The 24,600-nt window shown below is 57.9% G+C and overlaps 1 protein-coding gene across 1 annotated transcript in view; it reads right to left on the bottom strand.

The window, feature by feature from the left end:
• MPRIP (myosin phosphatase Rho interacting protein) overlaps positions 1-24,600 on the bottom strand; it is a 126,988-nt gene that overhangs the window by 47,552 nt on the left and 54,836 nt on the right. The window contains exon 4 of the mRNA XM_007448416.1: positions 2,453-2,604. Coding sequence (XP_007448478.1) covers positions 2,453-2,604 — 152 coding nt within the window. The remainder of the gene's footprint in view (positions 1-2,452; positions 2,605-24,600) is intronic.

The raw sequence follows: 24,600 nt of genomic DNA, 5'->3' as shown, positions 1-24,600 counted from the left end.
AAAGAGACTCTCGCCATCAGCTCTGGGACCGACGCGGCCGCCTCTGGCCGTCCGGGGGTCTCCATTCAGAGAAGACCCCGGAAAGAAGGCTGAAGGGCCTGTTCTCTACTCCTCTCCCTTGAAGTCAGCACCTCTTTAGGGACCCATGTGGGGGCCCCAGAGCCCACAGATGAGGTTACCCAGCAAGGAGCCTTGCCAGGCGCTCAGACCCAGGAGGCCAAGGGCAGGGCAGAGGAGGGAGAGAAGATGCAGACACAGTCCGTCCCCAGGGCACGCTGCCCCAGGCGACTCCCTGAGGAGGCCACGTCCCCGTGGATGGGGAAGAGGAGGAAGCTGCTGCCCAGAGTTGCAGGAGCCCTCGCACTGGGCAGGAAGCAGCGAGGCCCAGCCCAGGACGAGGGGAGGGAAAGCGTGCCAGGTGACTGGCCCCGGCTCTGGGCTGGCCACCAAGCCACGACACCAGGCTCCAGCCTCAGGACCCCCAGGACACACAGCTGGTATCTCACCCGCTAATGACCTTGTCTACCCATGCTGCACAGGAATGGCAGGCCCTGTACATGCATACAGGAGTGACCGTGGGAAAGGGGCTCAGGGACTGAGCCGAGGACCCTGCCAAGTGCCTGATGGAGGGTCCCATCAGAGAGGCCAGAGACCACATGGCACGCCCCTACATCACTGACCTGGGCCCCAGCTCACATGCTCCCTGTTGTCCTGGGGACCTCAGACACCCCTTTCCCATCCAACGTCACCCAGACCCCTCCCTAGGACCCAGCTCCCAAGTGGCGGGGAATAGATCTCCTCAAGGAATCCAGTTGGGCAGTGGAACCTTGGCCAGGCGTGCCTGCCAGACAAGGCCATGGCAGCAAGTGTGAACCAGGACGTGCAAATGGCTCCGTGCTGTCACTCACGCCTGGAGTGATTAGGCTCCCTTCATTTCCTGGGCCTCAGTCTCCCAGCCGCAGAACGAGGGCTTGTAAAACCCTTTACACTCTTAAACCACAAGGTTCTAAGACGAGGATTAAGGAGGAGCAGTGAAGTGGTCCTTCTGTTAGGCCCTAGAGTCAGAAACGCAAACCTGCCTCCGCCCAGGGGAAGAGGGCTTGGGGTGAGCTGGCGCCCAGGAGGGGGCCTCTGAGCCCCTTGGCAGCACGAGTCTGGCCTCTGCTCCACGCCCACCTCAGCAAAAACAGGGTCTCCTGGCCACACTCTCACCTTCTCACTCAGCAGCCTTGGGCAGGCTGCAGCTGAAGCCCTGAACCCCAGGCCAGGGCTCTCAGCACCCTTCCACCTGTTGAAAGCAAAGTGTCTGACATTCTAATTCCCTGTCTTCTGTGCTGTAATAATCAGCCCAGTCCCCCAACCCCTCTGGTTCACTTTTTCATTTTCACCTTAAAGGACGACGGGATTCTGCATGACCCAGCACCCGAGCTCCCGGCAGGGCCGGGGCACCTGCTCGCTGTCATGTACCATGTCACGTACTGCGTCACGAACCGTGTCACGTACCGTGTGTGGCTGGGTGCACAGGACTGGTGGCAGGTGCCCCAGGAGCAGGGCTCCCAGAAGGCAGATGTGGCAGGGCTCAGAGCACGGAGCTCAGCCCGCTGGCCTACTGGCTGCCTGAAAATCTGCGCCCCTCTACTTCCTAGGGCTTCCCCAAGCCTCTTGCCAAGCCATGCTGGGGGAGTAGGTGACCCAGAACTCTGTCCCTTCCCCTCGGCTGAGGAAGGCAGTGCGTGCGGTCACCCTGCGGTGACTCCCATAGGCAGCCACGGGGCACACGAGGGAGACACAGGCCTCCTCCACTCGAGGGCCTGCTGCTGGTGGAGGACGACACGCACTCGGACAAGCCCCACCCTTTATGAGCGCCAGCTGACGGAGCCACACGCGTCGCAGGGGAGGGCTTCCCAGAGATGTCACAGCTTTGGGGACAGAGGGTCACTGCAGACCAAGGGGAGGGCGGGAACAAAGGTGAGGAGCTGGGGAGAGGCAGCAGGGGGCATGCGATGACAAGCAGCTCAGCAAGGAGGGACAGGGCGGTGGGGGCAAAGGCTGCGGGGCTGAGAAGGGCCCCAGGGGCTTTTAGGCAGGAGGGAGGCGAGGTCGGATGAGCTCTGGAAACTGAGCCCCTCGTGGCCGAGTGATAGATGGTTGGAGCGCAGTGAGAATGGGGCGCGGAGCCCAGATAGAGGCTGGGAAGATGCGCCAGCGCCAGCAGAGGGAGGCCGCTGGGGGAGCGGGACATGCAGGGGCAGCCTGGCGAGTGTGTGGACATGGGGATGAAGCAAAGGTGGGTGGAGGGTGAGGCCAGTGTGGGTGAAGAGAGGGACTCAGAAGAGGAGACACATGGGGCAGAAAGTGAGGGCAACGCCACCCGTCGTGCCTAAGAGTCCCGGTCCAAGGAGCTGCTGGCAGGCGTGGGCACCTCTTCCCAAGACGTGCAGAACGAACTCACCCGCTGATGATCTCCTTGGTCTCTGCCCGGATGAAGTGCTCCTTCTCGGGGGTCAGAATGCACAGGGAGAACTTCTGGCCCGTGCGGCCCTCCCCATCCACCACGTCTGTGCACTGGTTCATGTTGATGGTGCCCTGAGGGAGGGTCGTGGGCTGCGAGAGGAAGATGGCGCAGGGAGTCAGTCACTCTGGGGGCAGAGGAAGGCAGCAGGGAGTGTCCCTGCATCCCACGGTCCTTTCTGACCCTCCGTGCTTCTCCTCATCACCTGGACCTCTCACAGCTGTGCAGACAGCTGATTACAGCAGAGGACAGGGTGTGCACTGCCTCGGCCTGGCCCTCACAGCCCACCTTCCCACTGACTCATCTCCAGGGAGGAGCGGTGACAGGCCTGCTCTTCTCAGAGGATATCCAGCTGGACATTCCTTCCCACTGGAGAACAACATCCCAGCTAGTCCCGGAGGAGGGCGGGGGGCTGGGGGGTGGGGACAGGCAGGAGACTCTCCTTTTAAGACAGCTGGGACGACAGAGGCAGCCAGGAGCCTGGTCTCAGAGGGTGACTGATCCAGGAAAGCAGGGAGAAAAGCTCCGGCGGAGGTGGTTTCAAAATAGCAAGGTTACTTTTCGAGGCAAGGAGGGGGCCAGAGAGAAGCACATCTTGAAGGTGGGCTGTGGGGCAGGCAGGCCAGAGCCACACACACCAGCCACCCTCCAGGGCTGCCCGTGAGGAGCACTGCCAGGCTGCCTGGCCAGGGCCGGAACAAATAACAACCTTCCCCCTCTTTTCTATCAGCTAGGCTATTAGACACTGATATTAGGGAGAGAAACCCCAAAATAAGAAAAGATGGTTTTAAGAAGTTTCTACTAAGGGGAAGGGTGAGGACCTCCCCCAAACATAAGGAGGCTTATGGGGAGGAGGCAGGTGGCCATGGCTGCCACCACACCAGGTGCAAAGACCCTGCTGAGGGCTCTCACAGGGAGGCGAGCCCCAGCTCCGACTCCCACCTCCACCTCCCCCAGCTGCCCCACGGAGCCCTCCCCAAGCGCCCGGCACTTCCCAGGTCCTGGAGGAGCAGCAGGGAGAAAAGGCAATGGTGGCTGCTGGACTAGGGGCTGCCTCGTCCATGCTCCCTCCCTCCCACCTGCCAGCAGAGGAGGGGGGCCCCGAGCTCTTCTGACCCACCGCCACCTCCCTTCTTATCCCCTGGGGCCCGACCCCAGGAGCCAGACCCAAGGGGCACTGGGTCCCCCGAGTTGTGGCCCCGACGTGGCCGCGGGCTCGCTGGGCCACCGCAGGGGAAGGACTAAGCTCCCTGGCTCCCAGAAGCCTTTCTGTGGGGGGCCTCTGGGATCAGCCTGTCCTCCTTGGGCCCAGCTCAGAATGGAGGTGGCAGGGCAGGAGGGCCGGCCGTGAGCCCACAACGGGGAAATAGCATGCACCCTTGCTGTGTGTTCAAAGTGTGTCCCGTCTCCGAACTGCCCCCCAGGTGGGGACGTGAGAAGGGGCCACACCCACGCCAAGCCTAGTGCCCTTGCTGAGTGAAGTGACCTGGTAGCATCTCTCCTGGGGGCTCCTGGACGGCCCTTGAGCTGGGAAAGGGAGCTTGGGTGGGTTGTCCTCTACCAAGCAGAGGGGGTCCCTCGGGAGCAGCTGACAAGGGAGGTGGCCTGGGTCCCCCGCCCCGGATGAGTGTGTCTTCCCCCACTTCCTGCCCCGGCCCCAGCCCCTGCTCCCTTCAGGGGGTCTAACACTGGGCCTTCCCCGGCACTGTGCCAGTGCCCTTCGGAACCGTCTCTGGGTGGCGACCTCTGCCCTCTCCGGAGCCAGACTCCCACAGGCGGGAACACTCAATCCCCACTGGCCCTGACAAGGCACACGGCCTCTATGAGGCAGGTCCTCAGGGAGGACCCTGATGCCACGAGGAGTAAGGCATGAGCTGAAAGCACAGGCGCGCCTGGTGCACTCCTTCCCTGAGAGAGCCGGACAGGAGCAGAGGGGCTCTTCCTCCTTCATCCACCATGCTGCCGGCACAGGCGCATGGCCCTGAAGAGTCACCCGTCTGTTACACACACGATACACACAGGTAAGTTCAATGGGAACCATAAAAGGCATCATCAAAAGTTCTAGAGTTTTCTTCTCACTAGACCACGTAGCGGGCCCCCTGGAGGCACACGTTCCTCTTTAGAGACCACTGCTCCAGGGCTCGGGGTACCAAGCTGCTCACTGGCCCCTTCTGCACAGTGAGTAGGTTCCCAGGTGAGGTTTCCCTGCCGGCCCTGCAGCTCCGTGTGGTCACGGGACTCACTCACCAACTGCACCACGAGACTTCTGGCAACCTCTCCCTGACGCGAAGGCTCTACCTCCTTGCAGAAAAGCTTTCAGAAGGGCCAATGAAAGGCAAAGACATAACGAGCTAGGGCTGAAGGACATGGAAGTTTCTTTACCACCATCTGTGTCAGGATCTTCCAGTTACAACCTCTTTCCTGCTTCCTTAAATGTGGCTTACCACAAGGCGGGCATTATCTAATCCTGTTACACAAGCAGGAGAGGGAGCAGAGAGTAAACAGCGGTCACCAACAGAAGGGAGAACTGGCAAACTGGTCCAGGTTCACACGGACCTGCCCGTGATGGCTCCTTCGGGGTCTCAACAGCGCCACCCAGGGGAAGAAGCAGCACCCGCACACCGCTGCGCACTCACTGACCGCTCCCACCACCCGCACCTGCCCCTTCGCTGCTCTGCCTTCAGCTGCATCTCTCGCACTCACAGCTCGGGCAGACTCAGCCAAGGGTCTCCAGGGAGTCCCAGGAGGAGGTCTGACCCTCCCCTCCTCTGTCCAGGAGCAGAGCACACCCACCTGCATTCTCAGCATTGGGGAGAGAAGAGAGCACACTCCACATAACAACCCGTTTCCTGGCTAGGCAGCCCTGGTGCTGGGAGAGCCAGGGCGAGTATCTACGCTGTAATGCAGGCCTCACCCCTGGCACTGTCAGAAGAGAAGCCAGCCCAGTCCGGCGAGCTCCCGGCCCTCATCCTGCAATTCGAGAGGTTAGGAATCCAGGCCTTCTCCAAGGCTGCGCATCACCTAGTTTTGCTCATTTCACTTTCCAAAAAAGGGATGGCTGTGGGAAGGCCAACCGATGCGGCTGTGTTGCCAAGTTATGGGTTCAGTCCTCATCCGGCCGGCAATACCACTGGACGGCCCTCCAGCCATCTGGGGGCCTCTGGTCCTCCTCTGGCTTCCACACTGCACCAGCTAAGATGGCAGAGCTGCGACAGGGCTGAAGATCCTCTAAGAGTGAGGTGGCCAAGCAGGAGAGCACAAGACAAGGGCCTCTGTCTGGAGATGTGACCACACTCTACCGAGAACCCAGCTTTCCTGCCTGTTGTCTGCTCGCTGGCTCACAAGAAGCCCACTCAGGAAACTCCTGAACAGCAGCCTCACCCCCTGGGGACCAGGACCCTCCACCCCGACCCTTGGCCCAAGCAGGTGCCATTCAGGGAAAACAGGCCTTGTCCATTTCTTGCCGGAACCTGGAAGTTTGGGAAGGAGTGAGCTTCTAAGAGCCTGAGAGAAAGAAGAGGAAAGTTGGACAGAAACACAGAGAAGGGCCCTTAGACCTTTCTTCTACCTCCTTGCAGAAAAGCTTTCAGAAGGGCCAATGAAAGGCAAAGACATAACGAGCTAGGGCTGAAGGACATGGAAGTTTCTTTACCACCATCTGTGTCAGGATCTTCCAGTTACAACCTCTTTCCTGCTTCCTTAAATGTGGCTTACCACAAGGCGGGCATTATCTAATCCTGTTACACAAGCAGGAGAGGGAGCAGAGAGTAAACAGCGGTCACCAACAGAAGGGAGAACTGGCAAACTGGTCCAGGTTCACACGGACCTGCCCGTGATGGCTCCTTCGGGGTCTCAACAGCGCCACCCAGGGGAAGAAGCAGCACCCGCACACCGCTGCGCACTCACTGACCGCTCCCACCACCCGCACCTGCCCCTTCGCTGCTCTGCCTTCAGCTGCATCTCTCGCACTCACAGCTCGGGCAGACTCAGCCAAGGGTCTCCAGGGAGTCCCAGGAGGAGGTCTGACCCTCCCCTCCTCTGTCCAGGAGCAGAGCACACCCACCTGCATTCTCAGCATTGGGGAGAGAAGAGAGCACACTCCACATAACAACCCGTTTCCTGGCTAGGCAGCCCTGGTGCTGGGAGAGCCAGGGCGAGTATCTACGCTGTAATGCAGGCCTCACCCCTGGCACTGTCAGAAGAGAAGCCAGCCCAGTCCGGCGAGCTCCCGGCCCTCATCCTGCAATTCGAGAGGTTAGGAATCCAGGCCTTCTCCAAGGCTGCGCATCACCTAGTTTTGCTCATTTCACTTTCCAAAAAAGGGATGGCTGTGGGAAGGCCAACCGATGCGGCTGTGTTGCCAAGTTATGGGTTCAGTCCTCATCCGGCCGGCAATACCACTGGACGGCCCTCCAGCCATCTGGGGGCCTCTGGTCCTCCTCTGGCTTCCACACTGCACCAGCTAAGATGGCAGAGCTGCGACAGGGCTGAAGATCCTCTAAGAGTGAGGTGGCCAAGCAGGAGAGCACAAGACAAGGGCCTCTGTCTGGAGATGTGACCACACTCTACCGAGAACCCAGCTTTCCTGCCTGTTGTCTGCTCGCTGGCTCACAAGAAGCCCACTCAGGAAACTCCTGAACAGCAGCCTCACCCCCTGGGGACCAGGACCCTCCACCCCGACCCTTGGCCCAAGCAGGTGCCATTCAGGGAAAACAGGCCTTGTCCATTTCTTGCCGGAACCTGGAAGTTTGGGAAGGAGTGAGCTTCTAAGAGCCTGAGAGAAAGAAGAGGAAAGTTGGACAGAAACACAGAGAAGGGCCCTTGAGACCTTTCTTTCAGCAGGACCGTCCCACCAGGAAGCTGTGCTTACAGACCCAGAGGGGAGGCAGCTCAAAGGCGAGACTCAGATGGGATGGGAATCCTCCATTTTACCCCTCACTCCCCTAGTCAGATGGGAAAATGGAGACCCACAGAAGCAAAGGGCAAAGAAGCACTCTCAAGGTCGGAAGGTACCTCTCAAGGGAGCCCAACCCCACACACTGTCTGAGGTCCTAGCTTGCTTAGGCCACTCAAGCCCGGTCCAAGCAGAGCCCACATCCTTTCTTTGGGATTGAGGAGGTGGGACCTGAGTCCTCTACAGAAGCAAGGGGGCCCTGGGGAGCACCTCACCCAGTTGCAGGCGCCCCCAGAGCCCCACGTCCCGGGAGAAGCAGGTGCTGGTCAGGCTCACAGAGGTCGTCTCCTGGCTCTTCCCGCTCCCGCCAAGCTGTCCAGAGAGCCCCAAGCCTAGCGCACCATGAGTCCTTCTCTCAAGAGGCAGCGCTGGTGACCGCCCCAAGCGCCACCCAGGCCACAGTCCAGCCTAGCAGCTAGCACTCTCCAGATGGATATCCCCAAAGCCCAGGTTCCCCAAGGAAACTGTAAAGACTCTTGGAAAAGGGGTCTTGAGGCATACCCATGAGATCATGATCCCACCAGGACCCGGAGTGAGCTAAGCCCCTGCCCGGACCCAACAGCTCAGAGAGGCCTCTGCCAATCTCGGCCAGGGCCCCGGAGCAGTGGGGGTGGACAAGAGGCTACAGGAGGTGCCCGCCCAGCAGAACTTCCTTCCTCCCGTTTCTCTTGTTGCCAGCAGCCAGCTGTGCCCAGTCGTGCTGTGAGCTTCCCCCATGTTCCATGTCGTAGTCCACAGCGGGGCTCACAGCCATCCTGCAGAGCAGCCCAGACCAAGCTGCGCCCACAGTCTCACTGCCAGTCCCCGGGTGTCGGGTCTGTGTCCTTGCTGTCACCTGACCTCCTCCCAGGGAGCCCTGACTCTGCACCCTCCCTACCCCTTAGATCTCCAGTGTGAACCTGCCTGCTCCAACTCACTGCCCTGGAGGATGCTTGGCCAGCCAGGCTAGGGGCTATGGCACAGGGGACCTGCCACCTGACCGCCCATCACACCAGGACAGGAGGGAGTGCTGGTGCCAAACACCGACCTCGCTCCCAGCCCCCTCCTCCCTGCAGAGATTGGAGGGTCTAAGCTAAACTCTGGGCCTTAGGTTTCCAGAACCCACTGGCCAAGAGGAGCCCCAGCCTTGGACCAGAATCCTAGCTGTGCCACTACCACCTCTGTGACCTTGGGCAACTTGTACATTGTGTGCCTCAGTTTCCACAGGTATAAAGTGGGAGTAACAGTGTGCCCACTCCAAATGTAAAATGGAGTAGCTGCTGTGGAAAATAGTGTGGAAGTTCCTCAAAAAGTTAAACATGGAGTTACCTTATGACCCGGAGAGGAGACGTTAAGTCACTGCATTTTCCCTGAGCGCTGCCATGGGAAGAAGGGAGGCAAGTGTTGGCCACGTGTGCCTCCTACCCTGGGGCACAGAGGGGGCCACGGGGTGAAGGGAGAGAGCTGACCTGCTGGGCAGGAGAGACCTCCAGGCCTCACCCTGTCCCTGAGACGGGAGGGAAAGCCTGGCCTCCTGCCTGCTGGCCCTAAGGTGACCAACAAATGGCTCTTAAAAATGACGGGCCACACCAAGGGGTTTACCCGAGGGCGGCGAGCAGCTCACGCCTGTCCTCCGTGCCTCGCCAGCCCCCATCTTAAGGCCCTGGGGAAGATCCAGCTCTGGTTCCCCGGCCACACTCTGCAGGGGAAGCTGGGGGAAGGTGGGGGGAGGCAGGGCTCTGCCCTCTGCCCAGTACCGACCCCCTCCCCGGTGCAGCATCCCCACCCTCCTCCCTGTGGGCTCCCTGGAGCAGGGGGTCCAGCTGTGAGGGCTGCATCCCCCTCGAATCAAGTCAGGAAGGTGGGAGCCCCGAGCCTGGGGTCTGTTCAGTGGCGGCTCTGTGGCTTCGGCTCCTCGGCCAGCTCCCCGGGAAGAGCCCAGGCCTCGCCAGACCTCCTCACCTCAGCTGCTCCTACAGCCTTGGGCCCAAGCCCTCTGCCCCGAGTCTGAGGTCCTTGACCACTCGGCCTCCCCTCCTGTCCCTGCCCGCAGGTCTAGGCAACTGCGGCCACTCGCTGAACAGGTCACCTCTTGCACAGCCATTCCCTGCCGGAAGCGCCGGCCTTACCTCCCTCACCGCCAGGACGGTCGCCCTGTCCCCTCCAGAGGGGAGGGCCCTGTGCGTGGTCCCTGGTCCACGCACGGGCCTGGATAAAACTGGATTCTCCTCCACATGCCTACGCTGGCACTGCCCAAGATGAGCTTCAGTCCACATGCCTACGCTGGCACTGCCCAAGATGAGCTTCAGTCCACATGCCTACGCTGGCACTGCCCAAGATGAGCTTCAGTCCACATGCCTACGCTGGCACTGCCCAAGATGAGCTTCAGTCCACATGCCTACGCTGGCACTGCCCAAGATGAGCTTCAGTCCACATGCCTACGCTGGCACTGCCCAAGATGAGCTTCAGTCCACATGCCTACGCTGGCACTGCCCAAGATGAGCTTCAGTCCACATGCCTACGCTGGCACTGCCCAAGATGAGCTTCAGTCCACATGCCTACGCTGGCACTGCCCAAGATGAGCTTCAGTCCACATGCCTACGCTGGCACTGCCCAAGATGAGCTTCAGTCCACATGCCTACGCTGGCACTGCCCAAGATGAGCTTCAGTCCACATTTTCTAATGACACACGAAACAAACCAACCCGTCTAAGTTTATATTGCATAAATATGTATGCCTTATTTGTAAAGAAGTTACACTTTATTTATAAAATAGGAATACCCAATCTTACCAAATCTCATGTTTGTTAAGCAGACAGCAGGGGACACATGTGCAAAGGCCACAGTGACAAGTCCTCCACAGCTGAGGAGCCTGAGGGAGAGGAGTTAGCTGGAGGGAGATGCAGGGCCCAGGAGCCCAGGGCCCTGCTCTGTGGCCACCACCCCTGGGTCCAGAACTGTAGCAAGCTGCAGACGACAGAGTAGAAAAGCAAGAGATGGGGTGGTGACACTGCAATGACCTCATCTACAACACATGTCCGGAGTATGCAGAGAGACAGAAGGACGACAAGGCTGGGGAGGACTGAAGGTGACAGCTGAGGAGTGCAGAGCTTCTTTGGAGGGGGCGGTGAAAACAGTTCTCAGATTAGACTGTGGTGATGGTCATACACAACCCTGCGAATACACTAAAAGACAATGACTCGTATACCTAAAAACAGAACAAAACACTGCGCAAACGTGGAAAATAACAAGGAGGGCTTGCGGCCGGCTAGTCCTGGCCCCAGTCAGGGTCCTGCGGGAGGAGCACTCCTCGCCCATGGCCTCCAGCCCAGGCCTGGAAGGTGACAGAGGCCCAGGGCGGCAGATGGACTGAAGCCCAGGTGCCCGGCTCCTCAGCTGCCTCTGCATGCCCTCAACCACAGGAAGAGCCGGGCAGCTCAGTGGAGCAGCCCAAGGGCCAACTTCAGTCTCCCGGCTCTGACGACACGCGTCTGCTGGAGACGACACATGAGCAGCTGCTCCCGTCCCCAGGAGGCCCCCTTCCAAGATCCGGCCCTGGGCCCATCCAGGGGCAGCGTGGGCCTCCATGGACTCAGCACAGAGGGGCCCACAGGACGCAGGACAGGCCCGCTGGGGCGGCAGCCTGGCAGCTGTTGGAAGAGGAGAGGGCCGAGGAGCCCAACGTCACACAAGTGCCGTGGTCTGGGGGAGATGGCGGTGATGACCCGTTCTGGGCTTTGTCGACCAGCAAACTCCTTGCCTTCACAGGGCATTGGTAGGGTCAGCGAAACTTATTTCTTAAGGAAGAAAAAAACACAAGGACCTTTTCCACTTGCTGCCAATGCCAGGAAGTTCCTTCCCACACCTGCGGGGCAGGACTGGCCTGCTGGCTGGGCAGCCCTCAGGCTCCTGGCCAAGGCCCACCTACTCCTCAGATGGGGCTGGGAGCGCAGGGAAGGACAGCTCTCCCCACGCAGCCAGCACGGCAACAGCACTGCACAAGAGCCAGGTGCCTGCTATACCACACATGACAGCTGACTCACACTGGATCAAACACCCAAATGTAAAAGCAGAAACTATAAACCTCTTAGAAGAAGACCAAGGGCAACAGCTTTATAACAGTGGATTTGACAATGACTTCTTGGACGTGACACCAAAAGCACAGGCAACAAAAAAAATAAGCTGGACTCGATCAAAATTAGAAACTTCTGTGCATCTAAGAACACAATGAAGAGAGTAAAACGGCAACCCACAGAATGGAAGAAAACATTTGCAAACCACATATCTGATAAAGGATTAATATCCAGAATATAGAAAGAACCCTTACAACTCAACAGCAAAAACACAGACAATTAATAAATGAGCTAAAGGGACTTCCCTGGCAGTGCAGTGGTTAAGAATCTGCCTGCCAATGCAGGGGACACGGGTTTGAGCCCTGGTCTGGGAAGATCCCACATGCCGCGGAGCAACGAAGCCCGTGAGCCACAACTACTGAGCCCGCGTGCTGCAACTACTGAAGTCCGCGCACCTAGAGCCCGTGCTCTGCAACAAGAGAAGCCAGCGCAATGAGAAGCCCACGCAATGCAACGAAGAGTAGCCCCAGCTCGCTCCAACTAGAGAAAGCCCGCGTGCAGCAACAGAGACCCAATGCAGCCAAAAATAAAATAAATAAATTTTCTTAAAAATAAATGAGCTGAAGACCTGAATGGACGTTTCGCCAAAGAAGATATACAAATGGTCAGCAAGCACATGAAAAGATGTGCAACATCATTAGTTATTTGGAAAACGCAAATTAAAACCACAGCGAGGGCTTCCCTGGTGGCACAGTGGTTGAGAGTCTGCCTGCCGATGCAGGGGACACGGGTTCGTGCCCCGGTCTGGGAAGATCCCACATGCCGCGGAGCGGCTAGGCGCGTAAGCCATGGCCGCTGAGCCTGTGCATCCGGAGCCTGTGCTCCGCAACGGGAGAGGCCACAACAGTGAGAGGCCCGCATACCGCAAAAAAAAACCCACAAGGAGATACCACTTTGCACCTATTAGGATGGTTATAATTTTTTTAAAAAAGCTGAAAGTAAGGAGTGTTGGACGAGGATGTGGAAAAACTGGAACCCATGGTGCGTTGCTGGTGGAAGAGAAAATGGTGCTGCCACTGTGGAAAACAGTCTGGCAGTTCCTCAAAAAATCAAACATAGACTCATCTTATCATCTAGTAATTCTACTTCTAGGTATATACCCAGAAGAACTGAAAGCAGGAACTCAGGTATTTGCACACCCACATACATAGCAACGTTATTCACAGGAGCCCAAAGGTAGAAACAACCCAAGTGTCCACTGAGATAAACAAAGCATGGTTTATCCAAACAATGGAATATTATTCATTATAAAAAGGAATAAATGGGACATCCCTGGTGGCGCAGTGGTTAAGACTCTGCCTGCCAATGCAGGGGACAGGGGTTCGAGCCCGGGCCCAGAAAGATCCCACGTGCCGTGGAGCAACTAAGCCCGTGCACCACAGCTACTGAGCCTGCGCTCTAGAGCCCGAGAACCACACCTACTGAGCCTGCGTGCCACAACTACTGAAGCCCGTGCGCCTAGAGCCTGTGCTCCCCAACAAAGAGAAGCCACCGCAATGAGAAGCCCGCACACCACAACGAAGAGTAGCCCCTGCTCGCCGCAACTAGAGAAAGCCCATGTGCAGCAACAAAGACCCAACGCAATCAAAAATAAATGAATATATTATTTTAAAAGAAGGACTGAAATTCTGACACGTGCTACAAAATGGATGAACCTTGAAAACATTATGTTAAGTGAAATACACGAGACACAAAAGGACAAATATTAGTGTTTAATTGGTATGGAGTTTCAATTTGGGAAGATGAAACATTCTAAAGATGGATGATGGTGATAGCTACACAACAATGTGATGCATTTAATGCCACTGAGCTGCACACTTGAAAATGCTCAAGATGGTAAGTTTTATGTTACCTGTATCTGAACACACACGCGTACACACACATACATACCCCAAGAACCAAGTGCCCAGGCCAACTTGGAGTCCCACCTTGGGAGTGAAAACACGCACGGCAGTAACCGACGCAGGGAAACAGGCAAAAAGAAACACCGCATTTAGGCCAACAGGCTCCCTGAGTGGAAGTGGCCGTTCTATGGATGGAGCCCGGCCAAGTCGCCCAATGCACAGTGGCCTCCTGTGAGGCCCTCCCCAACATGCACAGAACAGAACAACGGGCACGGACCACAACCCTCTCACCCCCAGCCCCCTACCTTTTCCCATTCCCAATCCTCGGCCCGGGGCGGGAGAAGCACCCCACACAGGCAGCAAAGGGCCCGGGACCCTGCTGCTCCCCTCTCGTACAGGAGTCAGTGCCCAACACCTCAGCCAGACCTGGACGACGTAAGGACTATCTTCCTGGAAGGTGTGGTGACCTCAGGCACAAATTACGTACGAAAGAGCAACCAGGACAGGTGAGCCTTCTGACTGCAACAGGACTGGGGCAGCTGAGCACAACGGCCGGGTCCACCCCAGGGCCAGGAGGCTCACTTCCTTAGCTCCAGCCCTTGAAGTAAATCAGTCTCCTTCCCCATCAGCAGAACCACTAAAACCGACCTTTACATTTTGCCTTGCCCGGTTCCCGCCTGGCACCCACGCCCCTTCCTCCGTTCTTCTGCGGGCCTGCACAGGGTCCCTCGTATCGACCTCTGCTCCTGGAGACTCGCGGCAGTCTTTGGGAGCCGACCGAGGACACTCCTGCAGGAAATACGTCCTTGCCTGCCTGACTCACACCTGGTGCTGTACTCACACCTGCCTAAGTTCTGGGCTCTGACCAGATCCACTTGACAGTTATAATCACACCTACTGAGGGAGAGAGAGGAGAAGCCCGAGGCCTGCCTGAAAGACCCCAGGGTCACCTTAGAACGCACAGGCAAAAGTCTGGATTCAGACAACAGGTGTTTACTGAGCCCCTGCTTTGGGCCAGGGACAGAGGTAAGAACAGGACAGACAGAATGTCACCTTTACAAAAGTTCACTTTACTCTCGTGGTGATGAAAGGAAATAAAAAGAACAAAGAACGATCCCATTTCAAGTAGGTGTAAGTGACAGGAATACAAGGACAGCAGGTATGGGGCTGGGAGCGCCTGGGTGGTGACGTGCTCACAGAGCCCCAGCAGAGGCCGTGTGGAGGAGAAAGTGAGCGCTCAGGTCACCCGACAGGGACGAGCAGGGTCTGGCCCACGGAAGCCGGAGGGCAGGCCTGCTGGTAGGACTGGAACAAAGGGGCCCGAGGTGGCCACAGCCTGCAGGGCCCGAGGACGTGGTCTGCTGCGGAGGGGGGCCCAGGAGAGGGAGACCGCTTGACTGTGGCTCTGACCCCGGACAAGATGCTAAACTCAACTGAATTTCTTTTCTTTTCTGCACCTGGCTTATATTCCAGCTACTTTTCGCGGGCAATTCTATCCCCCTGCCTTCATAGAAAATGGACCCTTTTAGGCTAATGACACAAGCGACGGGACTCAGACAGGCAGGAGCAGGAAAGGCAGAGACAGCAGAGGACGGAGGTCAGCAGCTGGCTGGAAGGCAAGGTCGCCAGCTGGCTTCGTGAAGAAAGCAAGTTGCCACCCACGGCCTTTGCTACGGCCACCCCTGGGGCACAAGACAGTTCTGGCAGCCACTCTGGGAGAGGTCCCCCATATGATGGTTCCTAAAGATCAGGGGAGCTGGAGGGACAGAGAACCCAAGGACCATCTGACTGTTGGAGCTGGAAAGGCCTCTCAGAGGCAGCTCAGGGCTGAGAGCAGAGCCTTGCTGGGGCAGGGGTGCGGCAGGAAAGGGGCGCAAGACAGAGCAGAAGCAGTCCCGAGGGGCAGAGCTGGGGGGCTGAGGAGGACAGACATCAAGAAAGGGACTTGAACTCAACTTTCTTCCGAGATGCAAAGGAGATGGAGCCAGTGTCCCTGTCCCCAGCCCTATCACTTCTCAACAGAGACAGTTTCCTTCTGGCAAAGACTCAGGTCCATCAGAGCAGGAGGCCTGAAACATCAGGTATCCAGTGCGCAAGGAAGCAGACCCACGAGGGGTCACGTGGCCCAAGGGAGCACAGCAGCCGGGCAGCACCATGAAGCCCAGGGCCACCAGGTGGCTTCCTGGAGCCAGGGGAAGAAGGGCGTGGCAAGGGGGGAGTAGAAAGGCTAGTGCCGGCACCCCTGACGGAAATGTCCGGGACGGGGGCGGGGCAGGGCGCTGCAGCTCACACAGCCAGCAGCTCTGTCCCCACTTCACCCCTCAGCCGCCATGTGCTGCTCTGAAATGCCGCTGCAGGCTCCGCAGCCGCAGCCCGAGGAGGCCACCTTGCTCCAGCAGAGGGTGTTTCAGGGATGGGACGCGCTTAAGTCAGGACTTGACAAAGACCAGAAATAAACAGAACTTGGTTCACAGGAGTGGCAAGCGGTGCAGACAGGCTCCTGAGATGAGTCCCACAGGAGCAGACTGAAGGCGCCCAGTCTGCTGAGCCTAGAGGAGGAGGCCTGAGGTGGAGGGGCTGGGGACACAGGACAGGGCCTCGTCTCTGAAAGCATCCACTCGACAAGCATCCACACTGGACGCCAGGCCCCGGGGACACAGCACCACCACGGTGAGTTCAGCACTGCAGTAAAGGTATGAGCAGAGCCTGCGGGGAGGAGGGAAGGAGGCCGGGAACGCAGGAGCCAAGTCTAAAGGGCCTCCTGTGGCCCAGGACCAGGCTGGTCTGGCAAGGCCCAGGGAAGAGCCAGGCTCAGGGGGCAGAAGCTGCAGGTGTGGAGCTCAGCTGGAGCTGAGGACATGCAGATGCTAAGGGTCCCTCGATAAATGGACATCTTGTCCCCATAAACCCGGGGCTGGCACCACTTCCACTGTAGATAAAGGCAAAGCGCCGCTCCCAACAGCATTTGCCACTCAGGAAGAACTCGCCAAGCACCTACTATGTGCCGGGCTCCACTGCGGGCACTGGGGACGCAGCGACAAACAGAACTGACCACCATCTCTGTCCTCACCGAGCTGACCGTGCGGTCTCAAAGTCAAACAAGTCAGATGGACGGAGTCAATAATGTGTGAGGTGGCAGTGAAGGGCCACGGTGGGGAGTGAGGCGGGAGTGAGGACAGAGGACGAGGGGGACCCGCCATGCCCACGCGCGGGAAGGTGGGAAGGCGCCAGTCCTCCCGGTGCCAATGGATGAGTAAGCCTCAGGCCCCGTTCCGGTCCTGCTGCCCTGGTTTAATCAGGCAAAGAGTCTGAAGGAGAGTCTAGTAACTAAAGTACAAGGAGTCCTGAGAAGGTGCTAGTTTACGCCTCAACAGCCGTTCCCAGTGCAGCCTCGGACTCACCACCGTCACTGGCCTCCCGACGCCAGGTCACAGCAGCAGGTGCCCAGGGCCACAGGGGATGAGCGAAGCCCGTGGTACTTTCCGACTGTGACCTGAGCCCACCCTCCTTCTGGCTTCGCTCCCATGACCTGAGCCCCCCATCCTGCGCTGGACACCAGCCCGCGCTTCCCTGCCAGCGGTCAGGGTCCCCCCCTTCCTCCAGCTGCCCTCCAAGGGCAGCTCCAGCGGCACAGCATTTCCCAGTCCTTCCCAGCTGCCTGGCCTGGAGAAACCTCCTCTTTCTCCCAGTTTCTTTGGTACTGCTTCCTCCTTTTTATTTTTAAAATGAACTTCTAATTTTAGGATACATTTAGGTTTACAGAAAGTGAAGACAGAAATGAACTTCTAATTTTAGGATACATTTAGGTTTACAGAAAGTTGTGAAGACAGCAGAGAGCTCTCCGTTCCCCTTCCTGGTCATGTCTCACATCAGTGTGGTACGTTCATCACAGTCACGAAACCAATACTGATCCGGGACGGTTAACTGGAGTCCATCCTTTACTCACATTTCCCTAGTTTCTCCTCACGTCCTTTTCTGTCCCAGACCCCACAGGACGTGCAGTTGTCGTGTCACCTTAGCTCCTCTCCACTGCGACACTTTCTCAGACTTGCCTTATTCGTGGTAACACTGACCGCCAGGTGTGTGGTGGAAGGCCCCTCAGTTGGGGTGTTGCCTCGTGGTTACACCGGGGTCGTGGGTCTGGGCAGGAGACCGCAGAGGGGCAGCGCTGCTCTCCTCACGTCACGTCCAGGGCGCAGGACCTTCCACTGTCAACGCTGACCCTGAGCGCCCAGCTGAGGCTGCGTTCGTCACTGTTGCCCCCTGTCCACACTGTCCTCCCAGGAGGGACGTCGCTGTGAGCGGCCCACACGTGAGGAGTTGGGGGTGAGCGCCACCTCTTTGAGGGTGGAGTCGCCACACAGATTGCCTGGAATCCTTCTGCACAGGAGATTTTGTGTCTTGTCCCCCACTTGTTTATTTCTTCGTTCACTCATTCCTGACTCATGGTACCTATTTTATAGTGTAAATTATAATCCAATACCACACTATTATTTTGTTGCTCAAGCTGTTCTGGCCCTGATCACGTGGCCCCGTGTCTCCTGGATGTGCCCCACCAGCGTGTGCATGTCCCACTGTCTGGCAAGACAAAGTGCCCCAGGCTCAGCTTGTGTGTACCTGCCCTGGTCCTAGAGTCGGCTGTTTCTCCAAGGACCCCGGTTCCTTTCGTCAGAGAACAGAATTAGAAATCAATACCTAGGTGCTAGGTATGCTCATGGCTATTGGGATTTTGCTGCCTCTAGGCCTTCTCAGCTGACAGAAGAAATACATGCGCATATACCCTGTGTACAGTCACATATCTACATTCACTCCCCTCCCCCCACCTATCTATCTACCCCTCTCCATCTCTCTCTCTCTCCCTCCTCACATGTCTCTCTTAAGCTAAACATACTGGTGCCCCCAACTTTAACCCAAGACCACACGGATGACTCTAGCCTCTCCCTTTGCTTGCCCGTACCCCTCACCCCCATCCCAGCACACGCACGGTGGCTCGGAACTGTAAATCAATGCTCCACGGGGGCCACTTGACCAGCTAGCGCATGGCGCCCACGCACCATGCACCACGTGCACCACATGCATGTCCCTCTTGCCTTTGGCTGTGCAGACTCCACTGGTGTCCGAGGGCACGTGCTTCCTCTCACGCACCGCCTGGACTCTCTGCAGGGAGAAGAACCTAAGAGCCTGGTGAGGGAGCAGACACTACCGCACACTTTCTGCCTCCAGCACGGCTCCTGAGCCCCTCTGCCAGGGCACGCCAAGGAGGTGGGCACCGGACGAAGGAGGAGACACAGAGGGTGAAAGGCACCTCCTGGCAGAAGCTGCCCTTCCAGCCTAGCCAGAGACCAGGGCAGGTGGGAGGGAGCTGCTCCGGAGAGGAGGCAAGGGCTTGCAGGAAGGCAGCAGGCCGGGGGAGCAACGGTGCCTTATATGGAGATTCCCACATCCCAGCTCTGGTCTTCAGATGCTGCCCCCCCTGCAAGTCTGCCTCAGCCAGGGAGGCAGGGAGTGCTGCGGTGCTACGGGGTTTGACTGCTCTCCTGCCCAAAGGCCTGCCAGGTAGATCCAGAGAAAACAAGCTGCTGTTTGCTACAGATGGACTAAAAGCCACGCAGCTGTTGGGGCCATAACATTCACCAAGCCCCACCTGTAGCTCCCTTCTGCTCACCCCCAGTACTGGGGTCTGAAGCAGCTAGAAGAGGCTCTCGGGGACCAGACCCCACCAGAGAGGCTGGAAAGAAGGCGAGCGGTCTTAAACTTTAAGGTCTTAGAGCTTAAAGCAATCAGAGCTTAAAGCAATGGTTTTCAACTTTGGCTGAATAAAGGAATCACCTGGGAAGATCCTTAAATGGAGGTTCCACGCCCAGAGACTCAGATTTAAATTTTCTGGGGTGGGGCCTGGGCATCAGAATTACTAAAAAGTTCCCTCATGCTTCTAACATCCAGCCGAGGTTGGGAACAACTGCCTAGAGAGGAGACCTATCCGATTGCTGCCACAGCAGGCCTGGCGGCTGGCTGGCTGGCTGGCCCAAGCCCTGGCCAGCTGTACTAGGTCACTGGCAGCTTTTGGCCGGGCCAAAGAGGACCTAATGAAAGCAGTGACAGAGAGGAGAGGAGAGACAAAACACAGCTGTCGCAAGCCTGCTGGGTGTGGGGGCCGATGGGGTGCACAGGAGAGTGGGCACTACTGGAGATGCGGTATCGTAAGGGGCCCCAGCACCCACGGCTCGTGTTAGCACCCCCAAAAGGCCCCGCCAGCCACAACTAGGAAGAAAACAAAACCTCGAGCAGCCTGAGGGGACGGGGGGAGGGACGGCGGTCCCCTCCTCCCTGGTGACACTGTGAGGCCCTCGGCAGACTGAGAAAGTGGAGACCATGCCAGGCAACCCCACCACCCACAGGAGCCAGGTGGGAGGTGAGGCCCGTGGCCGGGGCTACCACGCTCCGTGTAACGAGAGGGGCTGGGGCCCAGGTGACCAGCAACGCAGGCACAGGCTCCTGCCTCCACCGTCCGTGCTGTGAGCACTAGGTCTGGCTCCTCTGGCTGGAACACAGCACGGGGGGAGGTCTCAGGCAGCACAGGGGATGCGCTGAGCCACAGAGCATGCAGGCAGGCAGGCAGGCAGGCAGGCAGCGCGCGCGCGCGCGCACACACACACGAAACCAAGCTGGCCTGGCGCTACCTTGGCTGAGCAGGACCCACACAGGCTGGAAGCCCAAAGGACTTCAAATAGCACTTCAGGGAGAAATTCTCTGATTTATTCCAAGAAGCCACACAACCTAGAGAGAGAGAAGCTCTGATCTGAGCTCACACCACACCAGGAATCACTGAGCCTCCCCTGCCATCCAGGTTTTGGAACGCAAGGGAGCAGAGCGGGTAACGAGAGCTTCCGGCAAGGGACCCTCGGCCTGGATACAGGCCAGGCACAGCCACAGCCCTCCAGCCCTTCCCATGGCCCCCAGGGGCCCCAGACTCCAGGGAAACTCGGGCGTCCAGGATCGAGGGCAGAGGAAGCCTGCTCTGAGGTCAGACGCAGGCGTCCACCTGCAGCAGTGGTGGCAGGTCCAGGGCGCACCTGCTGCAGGCCTGGAGAAGGAAAACTGGCCTGGGGCTGAGAGCCCCAACCCCTCTAAGGACGGGCGCTGTGCCCGCATGCCACGGGGCTGGAGCAATGTGAACGGGGACCCAGCCCGCCTTGGTTCCTCCCCACTCTGTCCAAACCTGGCCGCAGGACCGAAGCCCCATCCTGCGCAGGCTCCTTGGGGCTGGTCAGCAGGAGGAGCTGGAGACCCCGTGTGAGACCAGGGCCCTGGGACACGCAGCCTGTTCTTCCCAGACTGAAGTGCTTCTCCGCGATCCACAGAGAGAACCCACAAGCACCAACTCCCTCCCTCCCTCTCAGGGTAGGGAGCCTGGACCTCACCAAAGCCGGACACCCTCCTGGTTACACTTCCATACAGCGGGAGCAGGAGTGAGGAGGAGGAAAACCTCCAGAGAGGAGGGGGCTCGACCGCAAGGTTCTCTTCGCCTCATTCTCTGCTTCCAAAGACTTCCCCGCCCCAATAAAAGGGCTTGTGAAGAGCTGAGGCCCCTGCGTGTATGGCGGGGCCTGCATCTGAGAAAGGATGCTCTCACTTGTCTCTTTGCTACTGGAAATTCCCAATCAATTTCTCAGAAATTTGCACTTCCTGGGGCTCTGCATTGACCTGGCAGTTTTAAGGTCCACCTTTATAATTTGCCGTTCCCAACATGTCCTTCCAAGACTGAGAAAACTTACAGATCGGTTATGGAGACCTAGCAGCCATCTGTGTGCCCGCATGAGGTCCTTCATGATGCTCCTTAACCCCAGGGAAGCCCCAGCCTCCGAAGGAAACAGGGGCTGCCTGGGCCCCGTGCACCGCGCTCCACCCTGAATCTCTGCAGCTGCTCAGAGCACGGGGGCGTTCGGAGGAGCGGGCCTCCTGAGTCCTGTGGCAGGCCTCATCCGGGCCCCGGCGCCCAGCTTGGCAGGGGGCTGGGAAGGGAGGGTGTGGGGAGAGTGGTCTCCAGAGTGTCCCTGGCCCCGAACAAGCTCAGGCTCGCTGGCAAAGACTCACAGCAGGGGGACCAAGGTTGCTTTCAGTCCTCTGGCCACTGGATGTACAGTACTGAGCACCGGCAGGGCTGGAGGACATGAGGGCGGGGCACCCAGGACGGCCCCCCACAGATGTCTACCTCAAGGAGCTAGGTGCTGGCGGCGCGGGTACCCCGGGCATGTGAACGCTCACCCAGCCGGGCCTTGTAATGGGCATGCTTTTCTATATGAACACTGTGCCCCAATACTTAAAAACCTGCCTTTGGGTAGAAGATGCCCTGTGCAGGGCTGGAATTACCACTTTAAAAACCCAAGCACCGAAGTGTAGAGAGGCCTGCCGCGTCACAGAGCACCCGCTTCTTCCAGGAGACGTGGTTCCCAGAGGAACAGCCCTGGCTTGAAAGCACCTCCTCCTGACAGGATTTCAGATGGTCAGAAACGGCCTCTCCTGTGCCAGGGTCTCCAAAGAACCACCACCTCCAAGTAACTAACCAGCCCCCTGCCTAAGCCTGTCTCGGATGGGGCCCTCCCTGCACCACATTCTCAGAGGCCAGAGCAGTCCTGCCCCAGGAAGGGCAGCACAGGGAGGAAGGTGTCCCCACTCAGTTTCAAGAGCACCCGCCCACCTACCTCTGCCACAGGCAGGGCCACAGGAGGCGGCGGCACAGCCCCAGGGAGCTCCCACCGGCAGCAGCACCGCAGGGTGGTGAAACCTGCATGCTGACTGAAAACCATGCCCATCTCAGGTAATGCTGAGCGAGATGAGTGTCCGCTCAAGGATGAACAGCAAGACTGTGTCTAGGCTTTTTGTGTGAGGCTTCTGGAACCTTAATGCAAGGAAAGCATGATACAAGAGGAAATACAGGAGAAAGCACCAGAGCACACATGGTAGAAGTTTGGGACTGTTCCACAGATGTACTTGAAAGCAACAAGGCACCCTGCAGCCCCACCAATGTCAGCCACTCCCCAAACAGTAAGAACCTCAACAGAGTAAGCTTCTCTTGAGACAGAAAGCCTTGCCAAGTGGCCCTCAGCAGGGCCCCAAGGCATCTCAGGGGAAGCAGAGTGGAGTAGGGCTGGGCAAGTCGGGGGCGGGTAAGACTGGAGGGCCGGCGCTCTCTGGAGCAGGCTGGCTGGCCCTGCACCGGCTTGCCCACCAGACCACTACGGGTGACCTGAGGAGAGAGGCACCAGGAAGACGCGGCTAAAGGAAAACAATCGGGTCTCTGGCCCTGTGACGCAGGACAGGTACTCTGCCAGTAGGCCGGGGAGGAAGGTGACAGGGACAAAGGAAGGATGAATAGTTCTGCCTTAGTGATCTCCCACCCAGACCTGATTGCCGGAAGTGCTTAGCAGGAAGGAAGGATGAAAGGGCCACCCAGCAACAGGGACAACTTGTGTGTCCTTCATGGTACATCCCCTCTACCAGGACACAGAAGTCATTCTCTATCGGGAAAAGAAAAACAAATTCTGGTAATTCACAAGGCCAAAGCCGCAGGGCCGCAAACCCGTGAATGTGCGGCCCAAGCAGGCACGCCTGGCACACTTCACCAAGTGCACCCAGGAAGTGCCAGGCACCGTGTTAGTTAGTCACACAGCTGCAGAGCAGCATGGCCTCGGGCAAGAGACCTAAGCGCTCCAAGCCTCAGTTTTTCCATCTACAAAATGGCTTCATAAATGAGCCACAGGGCACGGAGCACTTCAGAGCAGACAGGAAATGCCATACGAATACTTGATAAATAAAACAGACATTCTTCATTACCATCACAGTTTTGCTCATGAGAACACACATTCAGACCCGTGAGTCGAGACCACTTCACACCCACGAGGACAAGCGTCATGAGCACAGTGTGAAAGATGGATAGGGGCGTGCTGGGGAGGATGTGGAGAAACTGGAACCTTCCCTCGCTGGTCAGGATGTAAGATGGGGCAGTCGCTGCAGGAACAGTGTGGAGAGCCCTCAAAAGGTCGGATAGAGTTACCACGTGGCCCAGCGATTCCACTCCCTGACAGACATCCAAGAAACTGCAACACAGGTGCAAACCTGTCCATGGGCATCCACAACAGCACAACAGCCAAAGCAGCAACAGCACCATGTCCACCAGCAGATGCACAGATACACAAAATGTGGTTCAGCCAAACAACGGAAGATTTTACAGCTTTAAAAAAGGAATGAAATTCTGACAACACAGGGTAACCTTGAAGACGTGCTGCTGAGTGAGAGAAGCAGGCACAAAAGTCACCTGTTGTATGATTCCATTTACATAAAATGTCCAGAACAGGCAGATCCACAGAGCGGCTGGGGGGTGCTTGAAGGAAATGGGCAATAACTGCTGAAGGGCACAGGGTTTTTCTCTTTGGGGTGATGAAAATGTTCTAAAATTGACTGTGTTAATGGTTGTATAACTCTGTCAATACACTAAGAACCACTGAATTGTTTACATTAAGGCATGAATTGCATGGTGTATGAACTATATATCTCAATAAAACTATTAACAATTTTTTTTTTTTTTTACTTGAGGTTACACAATGAGCAAGTTGGCAGGCCAGGGCCTGGGCCACCCTTCTGTGTCCCCTCACAGGCCTCGTTCCGGGGTTTTCTGGGCACGAAGGCCACCTGTCCAATATCTCCATGTATCAGAATTTAGGAGAACACATGCAGCCCATGCCAAAGAGAAAGTTAGAAAATGTTACGTTTGCCATGGGGAGGCTTTATATTAACAAGCACACCTGCCACCCTGCCCTCACCTCATCCGTCCAACCTCGGTACCGTCCCTGGAGGCTTCAGCAGATCGCTCCCACGAGCAGCCCTGGACCATGTCCTCTCTGTACAAGTGAAACCAGGTTCTCAGCCAGGACATGGCAGCTGGAGGAGGGAAGAGGCAAGACTCACGCGCGCACACACAGGCTCTCACGCACTCCCCGCCCGGCTGAACCACGTGGACGGGAAGGAGTCTCCTCCTTGCCTTCGGCACGGACCGCAGGCCCCCAAGGCTCCTCCAGGCAGGCTGGCCTATCCCCTCCGGCCCCTCTGCCCAGGGATCTGAAACTCCTGCCTCACCTCCTCCAGGTCCAATTCAGCAGCACCCCGCCCCCGCTGCCGCCCC

The sequence above is a fragment of the Lipotes vexillifer genome, unplaced genomic scaffold (genome assembly GCF_000442215.2).
Source record: "Lipotes vexillifer unplaced genomic scaffold, Lipotes_vexillifer_v1.1 scaffold533, whole genome shotgun sequence".
NCBI classification, from domain to species: Eukaryota; Metazoa; Chordata; class Mammalia; order Artiodactyla; family Lipotidae; genus Lipotes; species Lipotes vexillifer.
Note: the sequence above shows the minus strand (reverse complement) of the source record. Positions and strands in the feature narration are given on the sequence as shown.